This window comes from Pristis pectinata, chromosome 34 (assembly GCF_009764475.1).
Source record: "Pristis pectinata isolate sPriPec2 chromosome 34, sPriPec2.1.pri, whole genome shotgun sequence".
In the NCBI taxonomy this organism is placed as follows: domain Eukaryota; kingdom Metazoa; phylum Chordata; class Chondrichthyes; order Rhinopristiformes; family Pristidae; genus Pristis; species Pristis pectinata.
Window position 1 is genome coordinate 17,571,558 of NC_067438.1, and position 19,755 is coordinate 17,591,312.

General features: G+C 50.4%; 2 protein-coding genes across 4 annotated transcripts in view; one reads left to right on the plus strand and one right to left on the minus strand.

Moving 5' to 3' along the window:
* Window positions 1-19,755, minus strand: part of LOC127585911 (class I histocompatibility antigen, F10 alpha chain-like) — a 603,397-nt gene that overhangs the window by 392,843 nt on the left and 190,799 nt on the right. The window lies entirely within an intron of this gene.
* LOC127585907 (complement C1q tumor necrosis factor-related protein 3-like) overlaps window positions 1-19,755 on the plus strand; it is a 76,744-nt gene that overhangs the window by 17,915 nt on the left and 39,074 nt on the right. For 2 of the 3 annotated variants that reach the window (XM_052043642.1, XM_052043645.1), the window contains one exon: window positions 6,685-8,160. The exons of the other annotated variant lie outside the window; for it this stretch is intronic. In XM_052043642.1, coding sequence (XP_051899602.1) covers window positions 6,685-7,076 — 392 coding nt within the window. In that variant the 3' untranslated portion in view covers window positions 7,077-8,160. Of the gene's footprint in view, window positions 1-6,684; window positions 8,161-19,755 lie in introns of those variants that run through there. 3 annotated transcript variants of the gene reach the window in all.

Below are 19,755 nucleotides of genomic sequence, written 5' to 3' on the forward strand. Positions count from 1 at the left end.
ACTATCCCCACGGTAACAGGTTACACGGACAAGCTCAGTTCAGATAACGGGGAGGACGTTGTAAGATTCCCAATCATGAGGGATAAAGTGTTGGAGAAACTGAGAGGGGCGAAGACAAGTCACTGGGTCCCGATGGTCTGCACCCAAGGGTGTAAAGGACGGGGGTGCAGAGAGAGTGCAGCCGTCGGCTCAGGTTTTTCAGAACTCACTAAATTCTGGGAAGGTGCCACAAGGTTGTAAAACAGCCAATGTGACCTCTTGTTCCAAAAGGAAGAGAGAAGGTGGGGAACTCTCGGCCAGTCAGTTTAACATTGATTGTTGGCTAGATGCTGGAGTCAATGATCAAAGAGGAAATAACGAATCATTTCAGAAAGCTGAATATAATGAAAGGTAAATCATATTTGACAAAGTTGCCAGTCTGACATAGCAGCCTGGGATAAATCCCATCCAGTCCTGGGGATTTATCCACCACTAAAGCACAGAGTATCTCCTCGTTACTTGTGGACCTGCACTAGACTTTCACCTTCCCCTTCACTGAATTCTCCAAATACAAAGTCTCTTTCCTTTGTCAGTACCGATGAGAAGTCTTCATTTTGGACATCTACCTGGTGGTTCCTGACTCCGATGCCCCTGTTGTCCTGCATGGGCCCTCATCTTACCCTGGTTATTCTATTACCCTTAACGTACTTACAGAATGCCTTCGGATTTTCCTTAATCCTGTCTGCCACTGATATCTCGTGAGCCCTCTGTGCCTTGCTAGTATCCTGATAAAGCACCTCCCAACACACTTGATGGAAGTTCCCTCTACCTGTCACACGGTTCCTTTTCCCCTTTATCCAACCCTCGATGTCCCTCGACATCCTCGGTTCCCTGTGCTTGGTGTCCTGGCTTTTACCCCGACAGGAAAACGATGATCCTGATCTCCTGTTCTTTCACCGTTGAATGTTCCCCACTGTACAGAAGTAGACCGACCTGGGACGCGAAGCTCCCAGTCTACCTTTGCCAGTTCCTCCCTTACATTAATGAAATTGGCCCTCCCCGAGATTACGACCTTAGTGATTGGTCCCTCCCTATCCTTTCCAGAACAACTTTACAACAGGGAGAGTTCTGGTCACTGTGTCCGAAATGGTCTGCGACTGACAGTCCATTCACCTGACCAACTTCATTCCCCAAGGTCCAGTAATGCCCCTTCCCTCGTTGGTCTGTCTACACAATGTGTCAATGATTCTCCCGGACACACCTCAGATACCCACAGCCTCTGAGCCGTTAACTCCAGGGTAACCAGTTCATATTTGGGAAATTGAAGTCCCCCCGTACGACAACCCTATTTTAATGACGTCTCTCTGTTTCCTGTCCACATATCTGTTCCTCTGTCTCCTACTGACTGTTGGGATGTCTGTCCCCAGCAAAGTGACGACACCTTTTTTGTTGCTAATCTCTACCCGTGTGGACTCGTTTGAGGAGCCTTCAAGGAAATCCTCCCTCAGTACTGAGGTAACACAATCTTTGACGAACAGTGACGTACCTGCTCCCCTTCTCGGGCACTGAGTACCGGAGTTGGGATGTCACGTTACAGCTGTACATGTCGTTGGTGGGGCTACACGTGGGGTGCTGTGTGCAGATCTGGTCGACCTGCTGTGGGAAGGATGTCATACAGTACAGATTTGCAAGGATGTTAGCGGGAATGAATGGCTTGAGTTATAAGGAGACACCCGACAGGCTGGGACTGTTTTCCTTGGAGCGAAGGAGGCTGAGGGGACTTTATGGATGTTTCATGAGGTGTCTTGATAAGGTGGACAGTCTTTTGCCCAGGGTCGGGGAGTGTAAAACCAGAGGGCACAGGTATAAGATGAGAGGGGAAAGATTTCAAGGGAACCTGAGGGGCAACTTTTTCACACAGAGGGCGGTGGGTGTGTGGAATGAGCTGTCAGAGGAGGTGGTTGAGGAGGGTACAGTTATAACATTTAAAAGACATTTGGACAGGTACACGGATAGGAGACGTTTAGAGGGATGTGGACCAAACACCGGCAAATGGGACTGGCTCAGGTCGGCACCGACAAGATGGGCCGAAGGGCCTGTTTCCCTGCAGTGTGACTCTGTAACTGAGCTCTCCAGTCCTGCTCCTAATTTGTATCTTTGGACATAAACTGCGTTTCTGCACCACCCCCCACCCCACTCCCCCTGCACCATCCATGCATTCCCGTCCTCACCATTCCCACTGCGTCCAACAACCCCCCTCCTGTGTCCACACCGCACACCAGGCCCCCTCGACAGGGCCCACCGCCTCTCTCACCACACCCTCGCCATCCCCCATACCCCTCCCTATCCCCCTCCCCACCTGCATCCCCATCCCCACACCACTCCCCATCCCTCCTCTTCATCTCTATCCAGTATGGGTGAGTCCCCTGTTAACATCAGTTGTACCAAAGGAAAACCCCGGATTCTGTGCAAACTTTGGTCGTGCTGCACATGGAGTATCGTCTGCAGTTCTGGTCGCCCCGTTACAGGAAGGGTGTGGAGGCTCTGGAGAGGGTGCAGCGGAGGTTCACCAGGATGCTGCCTGGATTAGAGGGCGTGTGCTATAAGGAGAGGTTGGACAAACTTGGGTGGTTTTCTCTGGAGCATCGGAGGCTGAGGGGAGACCTGAATTATGGGTCTGTGGGAACGGCGTTCTCTGTCAATAACTGGGAGGAAGTTGGTCACTTTCTTCTCACTCTCTTTGCTCCTATCCCTGTCCATGACAATGCTAAAGGTTATGGAGCAATGGTCGTTACCCCCCAAATGCTCACCCACCGATAGATCTGTCACCTGACCCGGTTCATTACCTAAAACTAGATCTAACATGTTATTCCCTCTCGTCGGCCTGTCAACATACTGTGACAGGAATCCGTCCTGGACACACTTAACAAACTGCACCCCGTCTAAGCCTTTGGCACTAACCAGGTGCCAATCAATATTTGGGAAGTTGAGGTCTCCCACAATAATAACCCTGTTATTTTTGCATCTTTCCAAAATCTGCCTTCCAATCTGCTCCTCAGTGTCCCTACTGCTAGTGGGGGGCCTATAGAATACTCCCAGGAGGGTAACTGCTCCTTTCTTGTTCCTAACTTCCACCCATATTGACTCTAGAGAGGATCCTTCTACATTATCTACCCTTTCTGCAGCTGTAACAGTGTCCCTGACCAGTATTATCACCCCTCCCCCTCTTCCTCCCCCCTTCTCTATCCCTCTTAAAACACTGAAAACCAGGAATTTTCAATATCCATTCCTGCCCTGATGTCAGCCATGTCTCTGTAATAGCCACAATATCGTAGTCCCATGTACTTATCCAAGCTCTCAATTCATTTCCCTGATTCCTGGTGCTTCTTGCATTTAAAAAATGCACTTTAGCCCATCCACCTTACTACTTTTATAGCCCGTACTCTGCTTCTCCTTCCTCAAAGTCTTTCTACATTAGATTTGACTTTTCCCCGTCCCCTTCTTCCTCTGACCTACTCCTCCGGTTCCCATCCCCCTCACAAACTAGTTTAAACCCTCCCTAACCGTCCTTGCAAACCTGTCTGCAAGGATGTTGGCCCCCCTCGGGTTCGGGTGTAACCCGTCCTCTCTGTACAGGTCCCACATTCCCCAGAAGAGATCCCAATGATCCAAAAATCTACAACTTTCCCTCCTGCACCAACTTCTCAGCCACGCATTTATCTGTCACTTCCTCCTATTCCTGCCTTCACTATTGCGCGGCACTGGCAGCAATCCCGAGATCGCTACCCTCAAGGTCCTGTTCTTCAGCCTTCTGCCTAGCTCGCTAAACTCACTTTTCAGGATCTTATCCCTCTTCCTACCTATGTCGTTGGTACCAACATGAACCACAACTTCTGGCTGTTCTCCCTCCCGCTCAATTATCCTGTGGACCCGATCAGTGACATCCCGGACCCTGGCACCTGGGAGGCAACATACCATCCGGGATTCATGCTCACTGCCACAGAACATCCTATCTGTTTCCCTGACTATCGAGTCCCCTATCACTACTGCCTTCCTCTTCTCTTCCCTTCCCTTCTGAGCAGTAGGACTGGTCCCAGTGCCACAGACCTGGCTACTGCTGCTAGGCCCCTGCAGGTCATCTCTCTCAATAGCTTCCAAAGCCGGAAACCTGTTACTGAGGGGAAGAGCCTCCGGGGTCCTCTGCACTATCTGCCTGTTCGTTTTCTTTTTTCTTTTCTCTCCCCTGACAGTCACCCTTCTATCTACTTCCTGGACCCCAGAAGTACCTGCTCTGGGGGAGGGGGTGGGGGGTGGTGACTGTCTCCCTATGTACAATATCTACAAAACTCTCTCCCTCCCTGATGCTGCGCAGGGTTTGAAGCTGCAGCTCCAGCTCATCAATTTTGAGCCAAAGTTCCTCCAGCCTCAAGCACTTACTGCAGATGTGGCCATCGTGGACCACAGCAAGGTCCACGGGCTCCCACATCCAGCAGCTGCAGCACACCACCATGTCCTCCATCTGAACTAATTCCATTTTTACTCCCCTACCTAGTTTTTTTCCTACTTAAAAACTTATAACAGATTACAGGTAAACCTTACCTTTACTTACTGGCTACTCGCCCGTCTTGGCCCTTTTATGCCGAAGCCCCTTGAGCCAAAGCCCAAAACGCTCTGCTCCCTCTCTCAGCTGCCCGCTCCGACGCTGCCCGCTGGATATGGCCGTCATCTTTTTACACTGCGCACGCACTTCCGACTGACAACGCAGGAACAGTACAGGAACAGGCCCTTCGGCCCACCATGTCTGCATTGACCATGATGCCTGTTTAAATTAATCCCATCTCCCTGCACATGATTCATATCCCTCCATTCCCTGCTTCTTCCTGTGATGATGGACATGTCTCCTCAATGTTGCCATAGTATCTGCTTGCCCCACTTCTTCTGGCAGTGTGTCGCAGGCACCCCCACTCTGACCACTGAACTCTCACCATTTCACTGTGGAGTGACTCCCACTTGCGAGACGTCGACCTACCTGCAAGTAGCTGCTCCCGGTCTCCATTTGTCAGGAACTATTTAAAGTGGATTTCCCCCAGATCAGAAACACAACTTGCAGACACCTTTTTCCCCTTCCCAGAATGACCTGGAAACTTACACAGTTGTCACTGTCTCCAAGGTTCCCTCCGATCTCTTTCCCGACGACATTCCCTGGAAACGATCCTTCTCTTCTGGAAACAGAAAATGCTGGGGACACTCAGCAGGTCAGCACGGGAGGGAGTGAGGGGGACGTCGAGGTTCACTCAAGTAAGTCTGGCCAGGTTCCTGAACTCAGTGGGACTGTTTGTCAGGAGTGTTATGGGTGACGGCAGATGGACCTGGGCCGGTATGTGGAACGACGATGTTGTGCCCATTACTGAGACTGGGTCGAGGGAAGGGCAGGACTGGCAGCTCAACGTTCCAGGCTTCAGATATTGAGGGATGTAAAGGAGATGGGGGAGGTTCACTGCTGAGCAAGGGTCTGTACTGGCACCTCTGCTGTTTGTGATCTGTGTAAATGTCTTCAACAAAAACGTGGATAGAGTCATAGAGCATGGATACAGGCCCTTTGGCCCAACCAGTCCATGCTGACCACATTGTCCACCTAGCTAATCCCAATTCCCTGCGTTCGCCTCATATCCCCCCAGCCCCGACCCCTCCATGGACCATGCAGATGGGTGGGTCAGTGTTGGCAGATGATACAGAGATGGGTGGTGTTGTGAACAGTGCGGAAGATTGCCAAAGGATATAGCAGGATATAGATGAGTTGCAAATATGGGCAGAGAAATGGCAGATGGAGTTCAATCCAGCCAAGTGTGAGGTTCTGCACTTTGGGAGATCAAATGTAAAGGGACAGTAAACTGTTAATAGCAGGACCCTCAACAGTGTTGATGTACAGAGGAATCTTGGGTTCCAATTTCATAGCTCCCTGAAAATGGCTGCACAGGTTGACAGGGTGGTAAAGCAGGCGTATGGCATGTTTGCCTTTATTAGTCAAGGCAATGAATTCAAAAGTCAGGAAGTTATGTTGCAGTTTTATAAAACTCCAGTAAGTCCACATCTGGAGGATTGCATTCAGTTCTGGTTGCCCCATTATAGGAAGGATGTGGAGGCTGTGGAGAGGGTGGAGAAGAGGTTCACCAGGATGCTGCCTGGATTTGAGGGCATGTGCTATGAGGAGAGATTGGACAAACTTGTGTTGTTTTCTCTGGAGCATCGGAGGCTGAAGGGAGAGCTGACAGAGGTTTAAAAGATTATGAGGCATTAATAGAAAAGAGAGCCAGTCACTTTTCCCCAGGGTTGAAATATCGAATACCAGAGGGCGTGCATTTGAGAGGAGGTAAGTTCAAAGGAGATATGTGGGGCAAGATGTTTACACAGAGAGTTGTGGGTGCTTGGAATGTGCTGCCAGGGGTGGGGTTGGTGGCAGATACAATAGAGGGTTTTAAGAGGCTCTTTGACAGGCACAAGAATGGAGGGATAGGGTACATTGTGCAGGCAGAAGGAATCTGTTTAGTTAGGTGTTTAATTACTACTTTAATTGGTTTGACACAACATGGTGGGCCGAAGGTCCTGTTCCTGTTCTCTGCTGTTCTGTGGACTCACTGGGCAATTTGGGACCTGCTTCGAGGTGATCTCCATGATATTCCATCAACAGCCCGTGTTGTGTTTCAGGTGCTCAAGTTGTATTCGATGTCGAGCACAGCGGGAACGGTGCAATTGTGACTGCAGTGACTACCATCATCTACGACAAGATCAATGTGAACAAGGGTGAAGGCTACAGTGGCAAGACTGGAAAGTTCACGGCCCCGAGGTGTGGCCTGTATTTCTTCAGCTACTCCTCGCTCCCCGGCAGAGGGATGAAGACTGATGTGCAGCTACTGAAGAATGGAAAGGAAGTTAGTTTGATCCACAGTGTCCTGCCCAAGGATAGTTCCCAGCTCTCCATGAGGAACATCATCCTCGAACTCCACAAAGGGGATAAGGTGTGGGTGCAACTGATCGCTGGGAATCTGTGGAGCAAAATAGGGTCCCTCAGCTTCCAGGGCTTCCTACTGGGGCAGTAGGACGTCCCAGCAATGCTTTGCTTCTGCAAACCCTTCCTGCCCTGCAGATGAAAACGCTTCAGCCTGGCTGTGATGTTGTTGAATCAACAAGTGAAGCTGACTGGGGATGAGACTGGTTCACGGATGGAGAGAGACAGGGAGACACAAAGAGATTGACCTGCCAAAGACAAGGGTTAGAACGTTGCCTTTGGTGAAATGTCTGAAGGCACAAACCCGGGAACAGGACACGGTCGCTCCGTCCCGTCAGCCTGACCTGCTGGTTGTACAGAGCCGGCCTCAGGAAACATGATCCCAGACCTTCACCATTATGCTCCGTGAGAATTTTGTGTGCCCCAATACCATCAGCTTCCCTTCTCCCAAACACTGGAGAGCACGGAGCGAATGTGCTGATGTCTCCTCGTACGACACGCCCTCCATCCCAGGGATCAGCCTGCTGAGATTTTGCTGCATTCCTTCTACTCCAGGCACATCCCTTCTGATGCTGGGACACCAGACGTGTCCACAATATCCCACGGGCCGTCCCTGCTCGTTAATCTTCAGCACTGATGTATAAATCGACCAGGTCACCTTCTCACCATTGAATAAAAAACTCCCTTTGATTTTTGTCTCCCAGACTGACTGACTTGGCCCTTTCCCACATTCTGTCCCCACCTGCCATGTCGTTACCTTTTACAATGTGTCTTCATTCCCCTGAAGTCTCTCCGCATCCTCCTCATAATCCACACCGGTACCTGACAGCTTCAGAACATTACGTGTCCTGTGGTGCTCCATCTCCTCCCCGCGACCCTCTCCTCAAACTCACTCCCACCCACGCTGCATTCTGGAACACGTCTGTGAATTACGTACAGGTGATTGTCCCTCAACGACGTGCTCTCACCTTGTGCACCGTGCAGGCAACCTCACTCAGCTTCAGTCTGGAGTTTGGGAGTGAGAGACTCAGGGATTTCACACAAGGGCTCTCTCACCCACCCACACCCGTCCTCCCGTTCAGACACTGTTCTCTCTCCACTCAATTCCTGCTGTTGTCACCGGGATGTTCCAGGTGGAGGGAGAGTGAAGTGGAGATTCTGCTTGGAACTCAGAAGCTGGGAGGGGAGGGGAGGGGAGGGGAGAGGAGGGGAGGGGAGGGTAGGAGCTGTGCTGAGATGGGGATGCAGTGAGCCCGGCAGGGGTCCCGGGGAGGATGGGTCCTGGCATCGCTCTCGGGGTGGGAATCTTACTGAAGAATGTTGTTCCTCTAGTTACTGCAATCTCATTGGCTGAGATGCTGACTGCTGATTTTGTGAATGCAAAATTAAATGTATTCTTTTGGATCAAATATTCTACCGGGTTTGTCTACATTCAATATTTCCACAATCTGGAGTTAATTTGATCAGCCGCGCAGATATCAGCCTCCGAACTGTGTCTTACCGAAAACCACACCCTGTCCCCCAGTTTAGTTCTTGAGCTGTGAGACTTTGGCCTTCAGCTCCCACTGGTTCGTCAGCTGCCTGAGCTTGTCTGTCTCCTGCCCTTAACCCACACCATCTCTGTACCCTGGTCTGGGGCACCATCTCCCTCTGGAAGACCCCCTTCCTGCCATTCGATGGGTGCAACTCCTGGGGGAGAGACCTCGGTGATTTCCATCAATGTTTTCCACCAGTCTTCACCGTCGGGAGCACTGTAAATATCCCCACGGTAACAGGTTACACAGACAAGCTCATTTCAGATAATGGGGAAGACGTTGTAAGATTCCCAATCATGAGGGATAAAGTGTTGGCGAAACTGAGAGGGGTGAAGACAAGTCACTGGGTCCCGATGGTCTGCACCCAAGGGTGTAAAGGACGGGGCTGCAGAGAGAGTGCAGCCGTCGGTTGAGGTTTTAGTTTATTGTTGGCAAGATGCTGGAGTCAATGATAAAAGTGGAAATAACGGATCATTTCGGATAGCTGAATATAAAGGCATCCCAATGAAAGGTAACTCATATTTGACAAAGTTGCCAGTGTGACACAACAGCCTGGGATTTATCCCATCCGGTCCTGGGGATTTATCCACGTCTGAGGCACTGAATACCTCCTGCTGACTTTCACCTTCCCCTTCACTGAATTCTCCGGCTACAAAGTCCCTTTCCTTTGTCAGTACCAATGAAAAGTTTTCATTTCGGACCTCACTCTCCCTGTTGGTTCCTGACGAACGCAATCTTTGACTTACAGTGACGTACCTGCTCCCCTTCTCGGGCACTGAGCACCGAGTTGGGATGTCACGTTACAGCTGTACATGTGGTTGGTGGGGCTACACGTGCGGTGCTGTGTGCAGATCTGGTCGACCTGCTGTAGCAAGGGTGTCATTAAGCTGGGAAGGGTGCAGGACAGATTTGCAAAGATGTTGCTGGGAATGAAGGGCTTGAGTTATAAGGAGACACTGGACAGGCTGGGACTGCTCTCCCAGAGTGACAGAGGCTCCTCATACCTGACACACTCCATCCCAGGGGTGAGTCCCCTCTGCACCCTCTCCAGTGCAGTCACATCCTTCCTGCAGTGTGGTGACCAGAACTGCACGCAGGACTCCAGCTGTGGCCTGACAGATGTTTGACAAAGTTGGAGCATCACCTCCCTGCTCTTGTGTTCACTGCCCCCACCATAGACGGCCAGTCTCCCAAATCCCTTCTCGACCACCTGATCTGCCTGTGCTGTCCCCTTCATGGATCTTCAGGCTTGTGCACTGAGCTCCCTCTGTTCCTCAATATTCCCAAGACCCGGCCATTCATAGTCAATGTCCCAGCCTCATTCGCGCTTCCACAATCCAACTCCTCCCACTTATCCGGATTAAAGCCCACCTGCCGTCCCTCAGCCATTTCACCAACACATCGATATCACCCTGTAGTCTCGGACTGCCCTCCACACCGTCAACATCTCAACCAATCTTCATCTTATCTCTGAACCTGCTGAACCTCTTGCACCCACATCCACAACATCCCCATGTACAGCAGACAGCAAGGATCCCACCACTGACCCCCCGGTACTCTGCCAGTCACTGGCATCTATCGGTAGTGGGATTGGTTTATTATTGTCACTTGTACCAAGGTACAGTGAAAAACTTGTCTTGCATACAGATTGTACAGGTGAATTCATTACACAGTGCAGTTACATTGAGTTAGTACAGAGTGCATTGAGGTAGTACAGGTAAAAACAATAACGGTACAAAGTATCACAGCGACAGAGGAAGTGCAGTGCGGGGAGACAATAAGGTGCAAGGTCACAACAAGGTAGATCGTGAGGTCAGAGTCCATCTCATCGTATAAGGGAGCTGTTCAATAGTCTTATGACAGTGGGATAGAAGCTGTCCTTAAGGATGGTGGTGGGTGCCCTCAGGCTCCTGCATCTTCTACCTGATGGGAGAGGGGAGAAGAGAGAATGAATCGGCCTTTCCACCTTTGTGCCAACTTTTTCTGTTCCCAATTTCTTATCAGGGCGTAATCTCCAGACTGGATTCTTGACCCTTCTGTGTTGTCCTCTTCTTTTCTCTGAGCGTTACGAACCTGTGAATGTAAAATCTTAAGAACATCAGTTAATTTCTGTACATAAGTAATCATTCTCTCACTAAAGGCATGAAGGTCAAGGCACGCATCTATGTTTTTATCTGCAGCCCAAGGTGTGTGCAGCAGTTTTCCAAATGATATTTCTGCTGGAGTTAGTCCTGTACTAGTATGTGGTGTAATTCTTATTTCAAAGAGGGCCAAAGGCAGTACCTTCAGCCAATTCAATCCTGTCCCCTCAGTTAATTTGGCCAACTTATTCTTCAATGTACATTTACACTCTCCACAATCCCAGCCGCCTGTGGATGATGGGTGCAGTGAAATTGTTGCTTTATTCTGAAATGCTGGCGTAACTCCTCATTTACCTCAGCAGAAAAATGTGGCCCGTTGTCTGAACTAATACTTTCTGGCAAATATTACATTCTTGTGCCTTTCTTTGTGCCTCCTTCCTCAGATGTGGTCCAGGGGCAGGTGGATGGGACAAGGTAGGAAATCAGGCTGGCATGGAGTAGATGGGCTGAAGGGCCTGTTTCTGTGCTGTCGTACTCTATGACTCCATGACTCTGTTGAACCCAGGGCCTGATGGGCTCTACCCCAGGTTATTGAGAGAGGCGAGAGATGAGATTGCTGGGGCCTTGACTGAGCTCTTTGTGTCTTCGTTTCCCACAGGTGAGGTCCCAGAGGACTGGTGGGTGGGTAACGTTTCTCCTTTGTTCAAGAATCCTGGATATTATAGACTAGTGAGCCTCACGTCAGTGGTGGGGAAACTAATGGAGAGGATTCTCAAGGATAGGATTTATGAGCATTTGGAGTAGCATGGTCTAATTCGGGACAGTCAGCGTGGTTTTGTGTGGGGCAGGTCACATCTGACTAATCTGATGGAGGTTTTTGAGGAGGTGACGAGGGTGATTGATGAAGGTAGAGCTGCAGATGTTGTCTACGTGGATTTTAGGAAGGTGTTTGACAAGGTCCCACATGGGCTGCTCACCCAGCAAATTAGGATGCATGGAATCCACGGCTGATTGGATCCAAAATTGGCTTGTTCGGAGAAGTGGTGGATGGGTGTTGTTCTGGATGGAGGTCTGTGACCAGTGATGTTCCGCAGGGATCTGTATTGGGGCCTCTGTTGTTTGTCAAATATGAATATGATTTGGGTGCAGATGTGATCGGCTGGGTGAGTAAGTTTGCAGACGACATGAAGATTGGTGACGTTGTGGATGGTGGGGAAGGCTGGTGTAGAGCTGTAGAAGGATACAGTGGGATATAAATCAGTTGCAGATGGAGTTGAATCCAGGCAGATGTGAGGGGCTGCACTTTGGGAGATCCAACACAAGTATAAACAGTTAATGGCAGGATCCTTAACAGTGTTAAGGAAGAGAGGGACATTGGGGTCCAGGTACAAGGCTCTCTAAATATGACTGCAGAGGTTGGTAGGGTGTATGGCATGCTTGCCTTCATTAGTCGAGGCACTGAGTTCAAGAGCCAGGAGTTAATGCTGCAGATTTATACAACTCTGGTTAGGCCACATCTGGAGAACTGAATTCTTTTCCAGTTGCCTCATTACAGGAAGGATGTGGAAGCTTTGGAGAAGCTGCAGAGGAGGTTTACCAAGATGATGCCTAGATTAGAGGGCATGTGCTGTGAGGAGAGGTTGGAATTGGGAACAAAGGGAGCTCCCTGTTTTGGACAAGTGCCGGACAGTTTCAGGATCCAGCACTTCAAGGTTCAAGTTTACTGTAATCCCAGGCAGACGTACCCAGGGTTTAATGCCGTGAAAGTTCGCAGTTTCCAGCCCCAGCACAGTACGTTACTGGCATGAGGAAGATAAGAACATTAACGTAAATTAACAGAAATTATACAAAGCTCACATATGTGCAAAAATAAACTACTAAGTAAACACAATGATGCGGGTGCAAGACTGAGAGAGAGAGAGAGAAATCCAGTCTGAGGTGGTGTTGGGGTTTTCCAGGTGGGTTCAGGAATCTGTGGGGAAGAAGCTGTTGTTGAACCGTGAGGTGAGGGTCGTCAGGCTCCTGTACCTCCTGCCTGATGGCAGCATCGAGAGGAGGGCACGGACCAAGTGGTGGGGCCCCTGGTGATGGATGTCACCTTCCTGAGACATGGCCTCTTGAAGACGTCCTCGATGGTGGGGAGAGCTGTTCCCGTGATGGAACTGACTGAGTCCCACTGCTCTCTGTAACCCCCTGTGTTCCTGTACATTTGAGCTCCCACACCAGGCCGTGGTGAAACCAGTCAGAATGCTTTCCACTGTCCATCTGTAGAAGATTATCAGAGTCTTCGATGACCTGCCCAATCTCCTTCAACTTGTAAGTACAGAAAAGATGCTGGCACCTCTTCTTTGTGGCTGCATCCAAGCGCTGGGCCCAGGATAGATCCTGTGAGATGTCGACACCCACAGAAAGTCGATGCTGCTCACCCCGTCCACTGCAGACCCTTCAGTGAGGATGGTGCAGATCGGCCTGACCTCCCATTCCCAAAGTCCACAATCAGCTCCTTGGTTCTGCTGACACCGAGCGCAAGGTTGTTGTTGTGACACCTCTCAACCAGCCGACCGATCTCACTCCTGTCCGCCACCTCTTCACCATCCGGGATTCTGCCAACGAGAGCAGTGTCATTGGAGAATTTGTAGATGGTGTTGGGGCTAAATTTCTGGCAGATGCAAAACCACATGGTCAGGAATAGTGGGGGATTTCAACTCCCCCAAAGTTCACTGGTGTATCAGAGTCGGGAGGTCACAGGACAACCTTATAAAACATCGGTTGGGACACAGATGGAACAGAGTGAGCAGTTCTGGATGTGACAGCGCTGGAAAGGGTGCAGAGGAGATTCACCGGGACGTTGCCTGGGACGGAACGTTTCAGTTCTGGAGAATGGGTGTGTTTTCCGTGGAGCAGAGGAGGCTGAGGGGGACCTGGGACCGGTGCACAAAGTTATGAAGGGTGTAAATAAGACAGATAGTGAGAAACTTTTCCCTAGAATGGGGATGTCTTAAACAGAGGATGTGGGTTTAAGGTGAGGGGTGGGAAGGTTGGAGGGGATCTGAGGAGAATTTGATTCCCCAGAGGGGGTTGGAATGTGGAATGCAGTGCCTGATGGGGTGGTGGAGGCAGAGACTCTCACAAGGTTTCACAAGTATCTGTGCAAGCACGTGGATCCCCAGGGCAGAGGAAGCTTCAGACTGAGTGCTGGTGAATGGGGTCAGTGCGGGTGGGTCGATGGGGTTGTCTCTGTGCTCTCCGACTCTGCGACACTGGAGAGGGTACAGAGGACTCAGAAATCCTAAACTGCATTCAGAACCCTTTTCCACCCAGTGAGAGACGGTGCGGAGTGGATGTGGCGCAAGAGGCAATTCTGCATTTAGTTTTGGGGGAATGAATCTGGGCAGGTGACAGGAGGTCAGGGGGAGAGGACCTTTGTGGTGATGCTCAGAGTTCAGTGAGACTGGACATGGATAGAGAAAACGACAAGGGCACACGGGGTAACGGTTCTCAGTTGGAGTCCTTGTTACTCGACAGAGGAGTGATAGAGGGAGAGTGGGGCCGGAACAGTCACTTGGAGATAAATTCTACTCAGAGCAGCAGGAAGCGTTGGAGCAGGGTTTTGGAGGTGTTCAGGTTAACAAAGAGAAAGGTCGGCACTCTCAAACTCAGGGCTTTGGATGACATTATTGGTTATTAGCAGGGGAACTGAACACAACAGAGGGGGATAATCTTGTAGAGGTTCATCAATCATGAGGGGCAGATACAGTGAATAGTCTTTTCCCAGGGTTGGGAACCAAGAACTAGAGGGCAGAGGTTGAAGGTGAGAGGGGAGAGATTAAACATGAACCTGAGGGGCAACTTTTTTACACAAAGTGTGTGTGGTCCGTATGTGGAACGAGCTGCCAGATGAAGTGGGCGAGGCAGGTACAACAACAACATTTAAGAGACATTTGGTCAGGTCCATGGATGGGAAATGTTTAGAGGGATACGGGCCAAACACAGGCAAATGAGGCCAGCTTGGATGGGAATCTTGCTTAGCATGGTCCAGGTGGGCCAAAGGGCCTGTGTCCGTGTTGTATATGACCATGTCTTGGGGAGTGTTGTAGAACAGGGAGAGCCAGGGGTCAAGTACATGGTTCCCTGGAAGTGGTGACACGGTGGAGAGGAAGACGTTTGCCACGCTGACCTTCATCGGACAGGGTACTGAGTACAAGAGTTGGGACATCGTGTCACAGCTGGACCAGATGTTGCTTGGACTGCACTTGGAGTGTTGTGTGCAGTTCTGGTCGCCCAGCTACAGGGAGGATGTCAGTAAGCGAGAAGGATTCACAAGGATGTTGCCGGGGTCAGGCAGAGCCAGGTTGACAGGGCAGTGTGGGGGTCTGACACTGCCCCCTCTCAGGATGAGAGGATGGACGGGAACACAGCCAGATCCTGTGTGCTTGAGACCAAGTTGCTTCTGAGGACAACTTAGGGCAGGCACAGTAGTGTAGTGGTTAGCGTAACGCTATTACAGCGCCAGCGACCCGGGTTCAATTCCTGTCACTGTCTGTAAGGAGTTTGTACGTTCTCCCTGTTACCGCGTGGGTTTGTCCGGGTGCTCCGGTTTCCTCCCACGTTCCAAAGACGTACGGGTTTGGAAATTGTGGGCATACTACATTGGTGCCGGAAGAGGGGTGACACTTTTGGGCTGCCCCCAGAACACTCTACGCAAAGAGATGCATTTCACTGTGTGTTTCGATGTACATGTGACTAATAAAGAAATCTTGTCTTATCTTGTGGAAGTAGATCGGATCGTCGCTTCCGGATGGGAAACGGGAAGGTTTGTGCAGTGACAGAGGTGTAGGATGTGAACAAGGCCGTGAGAGGTCTGTTTTGGTCTACCAGATGGCTGGCAGAGACATGACGGTGGGACTGGCCTCCTTTGGTACAGCCTCAGTTCCTGGGTGTGTGACAGGATGCCCAAGGATGCACAGACGGTGCTGCGATCACAGAGACACTGTGAGGACACACTGGAGCAAGTGAGACCTCGGTGGGGCGGTGTGTTCAGTCTGAGCCTGGGTGGTGACACAGAGAAGTCTGAACACAAGTGTTTTCACAACAGACTCCAGTCGTGGTCAGCCCACAATTCCCGACAGTTGCCGAAGCAGCCTCCGCTCCAACGATGCGATGGAAGCGATCCCTGCCCTGTCCTGGCTCTGGGGCTGCAGTTGTCCGGGGGATGCAGACAGCAGCCAGGGTGTGCACTGCAGCCTCTGTTCTGCTGCTCACTGCCCACAGCTGCACAGGCTGCCTGCTTGTGGTCTTCACACCTCACACTGTCAGTCAGCAGCAGAGTGCAGCAGGTGCTGAAGTTCACAACTGCCTCTGTAACACACTGAGACACCCACATGTCCCACTGAGGGACCAAAACAGACCTGGGCCTTTAGTTAGACTGACAAAGTGGGAATTAAATTTGTGATAGAGCCATAGAGTCTCTAAGAAACAGGCCCTTCGGCCCAACTCATCCATGCCGAACAAGGTGCCCTTCTATACTGCTCGCATTTGCCAGCGTTTGGCCCATCTTCCTCTTCACCCGTCCTACCCAGACACTTACCCAAATGTCTTTAAAATATTGTTATCGTACCTGCCTCCACCACCTCCCCTTCCCTATACTCACCACCCTCTGTGTGAAGAAGTTGTCCACAGGTTCCTTTGAAATCTTTCCCGTCTCACCTTCAACCAATGCCCTCAGGCTTGTGTTCCCATTCCCTGGGAAAAGCACTGTGTGCATTCCCGCCAGCTGGGCCCCTGATAATGTTATGCAGCTCTATGAGGTCCTCACCTCAGTCTCCTCAGCTGCAGTGGATAAAGTCCTCGCCTGTCCAACCTCTCGCTGTAAGTCACACCCTTGAGTCCTGACAACATCCTTGGAAATCTTCTTTACGTTCTTTCCAACCTAATGATGCCTTTCCTATCGCAGGGTGACCAAAACTGTGCGCAATACTCCAGATGTGGCCTCACCAACGTCCTGTACCACTGTGACATGACGTCCTAACTTCTTTTCTCGATGCCCTGACTGGTGAAGGTCAACGTCCCAAACGCCTACTTCACCACCATGTCTACCTGTGATGCCACTTTCAGCGAACCATGTACTTGTACTCCTCGGTCCATCTGTTCTGCAACACTCCCCAGATCCCTGCTGTTCACTGTGAAAATCTTACCCTGATGTGACTTTCCAAAATGCGGAACCTTGCACTGATCCGAATTGGAAACCATTTCCCATTCCTCGGCCCACTTACCCAGCGCATGAACGTACCCCTGTAATTTGTGCTGAACTTTTCCACTGTCTACGATACCAGACATTTTAGTCTCATCCTCAAACTTACGACCCAGCCTTGTACATTCACATCTAAATCTTTTGTATAAATAACAAACAACAAAGGTCCCAACACCGACCCCTGTGACACACCACTGGTCATAGGCCTCGAGTCCAGAAACAACGTTGCACCATCAGCCTCTGCTTCCTACCACTGAGCCAATGATGAATGCACTGAGCTATCTCCCCCAAGGATCCAGTGTGATCTAACTTTCCAGACTAGCCTGCCATGAGTGACCTTGCTGAAGACCATGAGGACAACACCCACTGCACTACCCTCATCCATCTGTTCTCTTTGTTACCTCCTCGAAGAACTCCAAAAGATTGGTCAGACCCAATTTCCCCGGCACAAAGCCATGCTGACTGTCCCAAATCAGCTGCAGTTTTGGGATGTGTTCAGTCCACAGAGTCACAGAGCAATACAGCTCGGAAACAGGCCTTTCGGCCCAACCAGTGCATGCCAACCATGGGGCCCACACACCTCGTCCCAATTTCCTGTGTTCGGCCCATATCCCTCCCAGTCCCGCCCCTGCATGTACCTCTCCAAGTGCTTCTTAAATGATCCTGTTGTACCTGTGTTACCCACTTCCTCTGGCAGCTCGTTCCATCCACTCACCACTCTCTGCGTGAAATAGTTGCCCCTCAGATCCCTTTTAAAATGTTCCCTCTCAGTTTTGAACTCCCCCACCCTGGGGAAAGGACAGTTACCGTCCACCTTATCTTTGCCTCTCATAATTTTAAACACTTTTGTAAGGCCGCCCCTCATTCTCCTATGCTCCAAGGAATAAATACCCAGCCTGGCCAACCTCTCCCTGTAACTCAGGCACTCTGGTCCTGGCAACATCCTTGTAAATCTTCTCTGCGCTCATTCCAGTTTAACGATGTCTTTCCTGTAATAGGGTGACCAAAACTGCACACAGCGCTGCACACTGCAATGCCAGCATTTATTGCCCATCCCCAGTTGCCAGGAGGAAGAGGGTGACGAGGCCACTGAAGAGTCGGTCACGTTGGTGTGTGGGGCCAGATTGGGGAACGCCAGCAGAAACCCTCTCTCAGAGGGTCCATCAACCAGCTGGGTAACTTTACAACCGGCCAGTTTTGTGATGAACACCACTGAGGAGGTGTTCTTTACATTCCAGATTGTCAACTGACTTTAAGTTCCACAGTTTTCAAGCTCAATTTAATTTCATGTGGAGGATTTTAGTGAGGTGTTTGACAAGGCCCATCATGGGAGGCTCATCCCCAATTGTAAATGCATGGGATCCACGGTGACCTGGCTCTTTGGATCCAGAATTGGCTTGTTCAGAGTAGACAGAGGGTAGTGGTGGATGGAACTTGTTCTAGATGGAAGTCCAGATGGGATCTGTACTGTGGCCTCTGTTGTTTGTCAAATATAAATATGATTTGGATGGAGATGTGGTCGGGTGGGTGAGTAAGTTTGCAGACGACACAAAGATCGGTGACGTTGTGGATGGTGGGGAAGGCTGGTGTGGAGCTGTAGAAGGATACAGTGGGATATAGATCAGTTGCAGATGGAGTTGAATCCAGGCAGATGTGAGGGGCTGCACTTTGGGAGATCCAGCACAAGAGGACACAGTTAATGGCAGGATCCTTCACATTGTTGAGGAACAGAGGGACATTGGGGTCCAGGTAGATGGCTCTCCAAATATGACTGCAGAGGTTGGTAGGGTGGTAAAGAAGGTATGTGTCATGCTTGCCTTCATTAGTTGGGGCACTGAGTTCAAGAGCCAGGAGGTTATGCTGCAGAATGTTAAAACTCTGGTTAGGCCGCATCTGGAGAACTGAATTCATTTCTGTTTGCCTCATTACAGGAAGGATGTGGCAGCTTTGGAGAGGCTGCAGAGGAGGTTTACCAGGATGCTGCCTGGATTAGAGGTGAGGAGAGGTTGGAATTGGGGGTTGAGGAACCATAGAACCATGGAACAATACAGCACAATACAGGCCCTTCGGCCCACCATGTTGTGCCGACCTTCAAACCACACCTAAGTATCTAACCCCTTCCTCCCACATATCCCTCTATCTTAAATTCCTCCATATGCTTATCTAACAACCTCTTGAACTTGACCGATGTATCAGCCTCCACCACCCCCCCAGGCAGCGCATTCCATGCACCAACCACTCTCTGGGTGAAAAACCTCCCTCTGTTACTTGTCCCGGTTCATTACTTAAAACTAGATCTAGTATGGCATTCCCTCTCGTCTGCCTGTCAACACACTGTGTCAGGAATCCGTCCTGGACACATTTAACAAACTCCGCCCCGTCTAAACCTGTGGCACTGAGCAGATGTCAATCAATATTTGGGAAGTTGAAGTCTCCCATTATAATAACCCTGTTATTTTCACATCTTTCCAAATCCTGCCTCCTAATCTGCTCCTCAGTATCCCTGCTGCTACCGGGGGACCTATAGAATTCTCCCAGGAGGGTAACTGCTCCTTTCTTATTCCTAACTTCCACCCACATTGACTCCAGAGAGGATCTTTCTACATTATCTACCCTCACTGCAGCTGTAACAGTGTCCCTGACCAGTATCGCCACCCCTCCTCCTCTTCTCCACCCCCCTCCCTATCCCTTTTAAAACACTGAAAACCAGGAATATTCAATATCCGTTCCTGCCCTGATGTCAGCCACGTCTCAGTAATAGCCACAATACCGTAGTCCCATGTACTTATCCAAGCTCTCAGTTCATCTCCCTGATTCCTGATGCTTCTCACATTTAAGTAAAACACTTTAGCCCATCCATCTTACTACTTTTATAGCCTGTGCTCTGCTTCTCCTTCCTCAAAG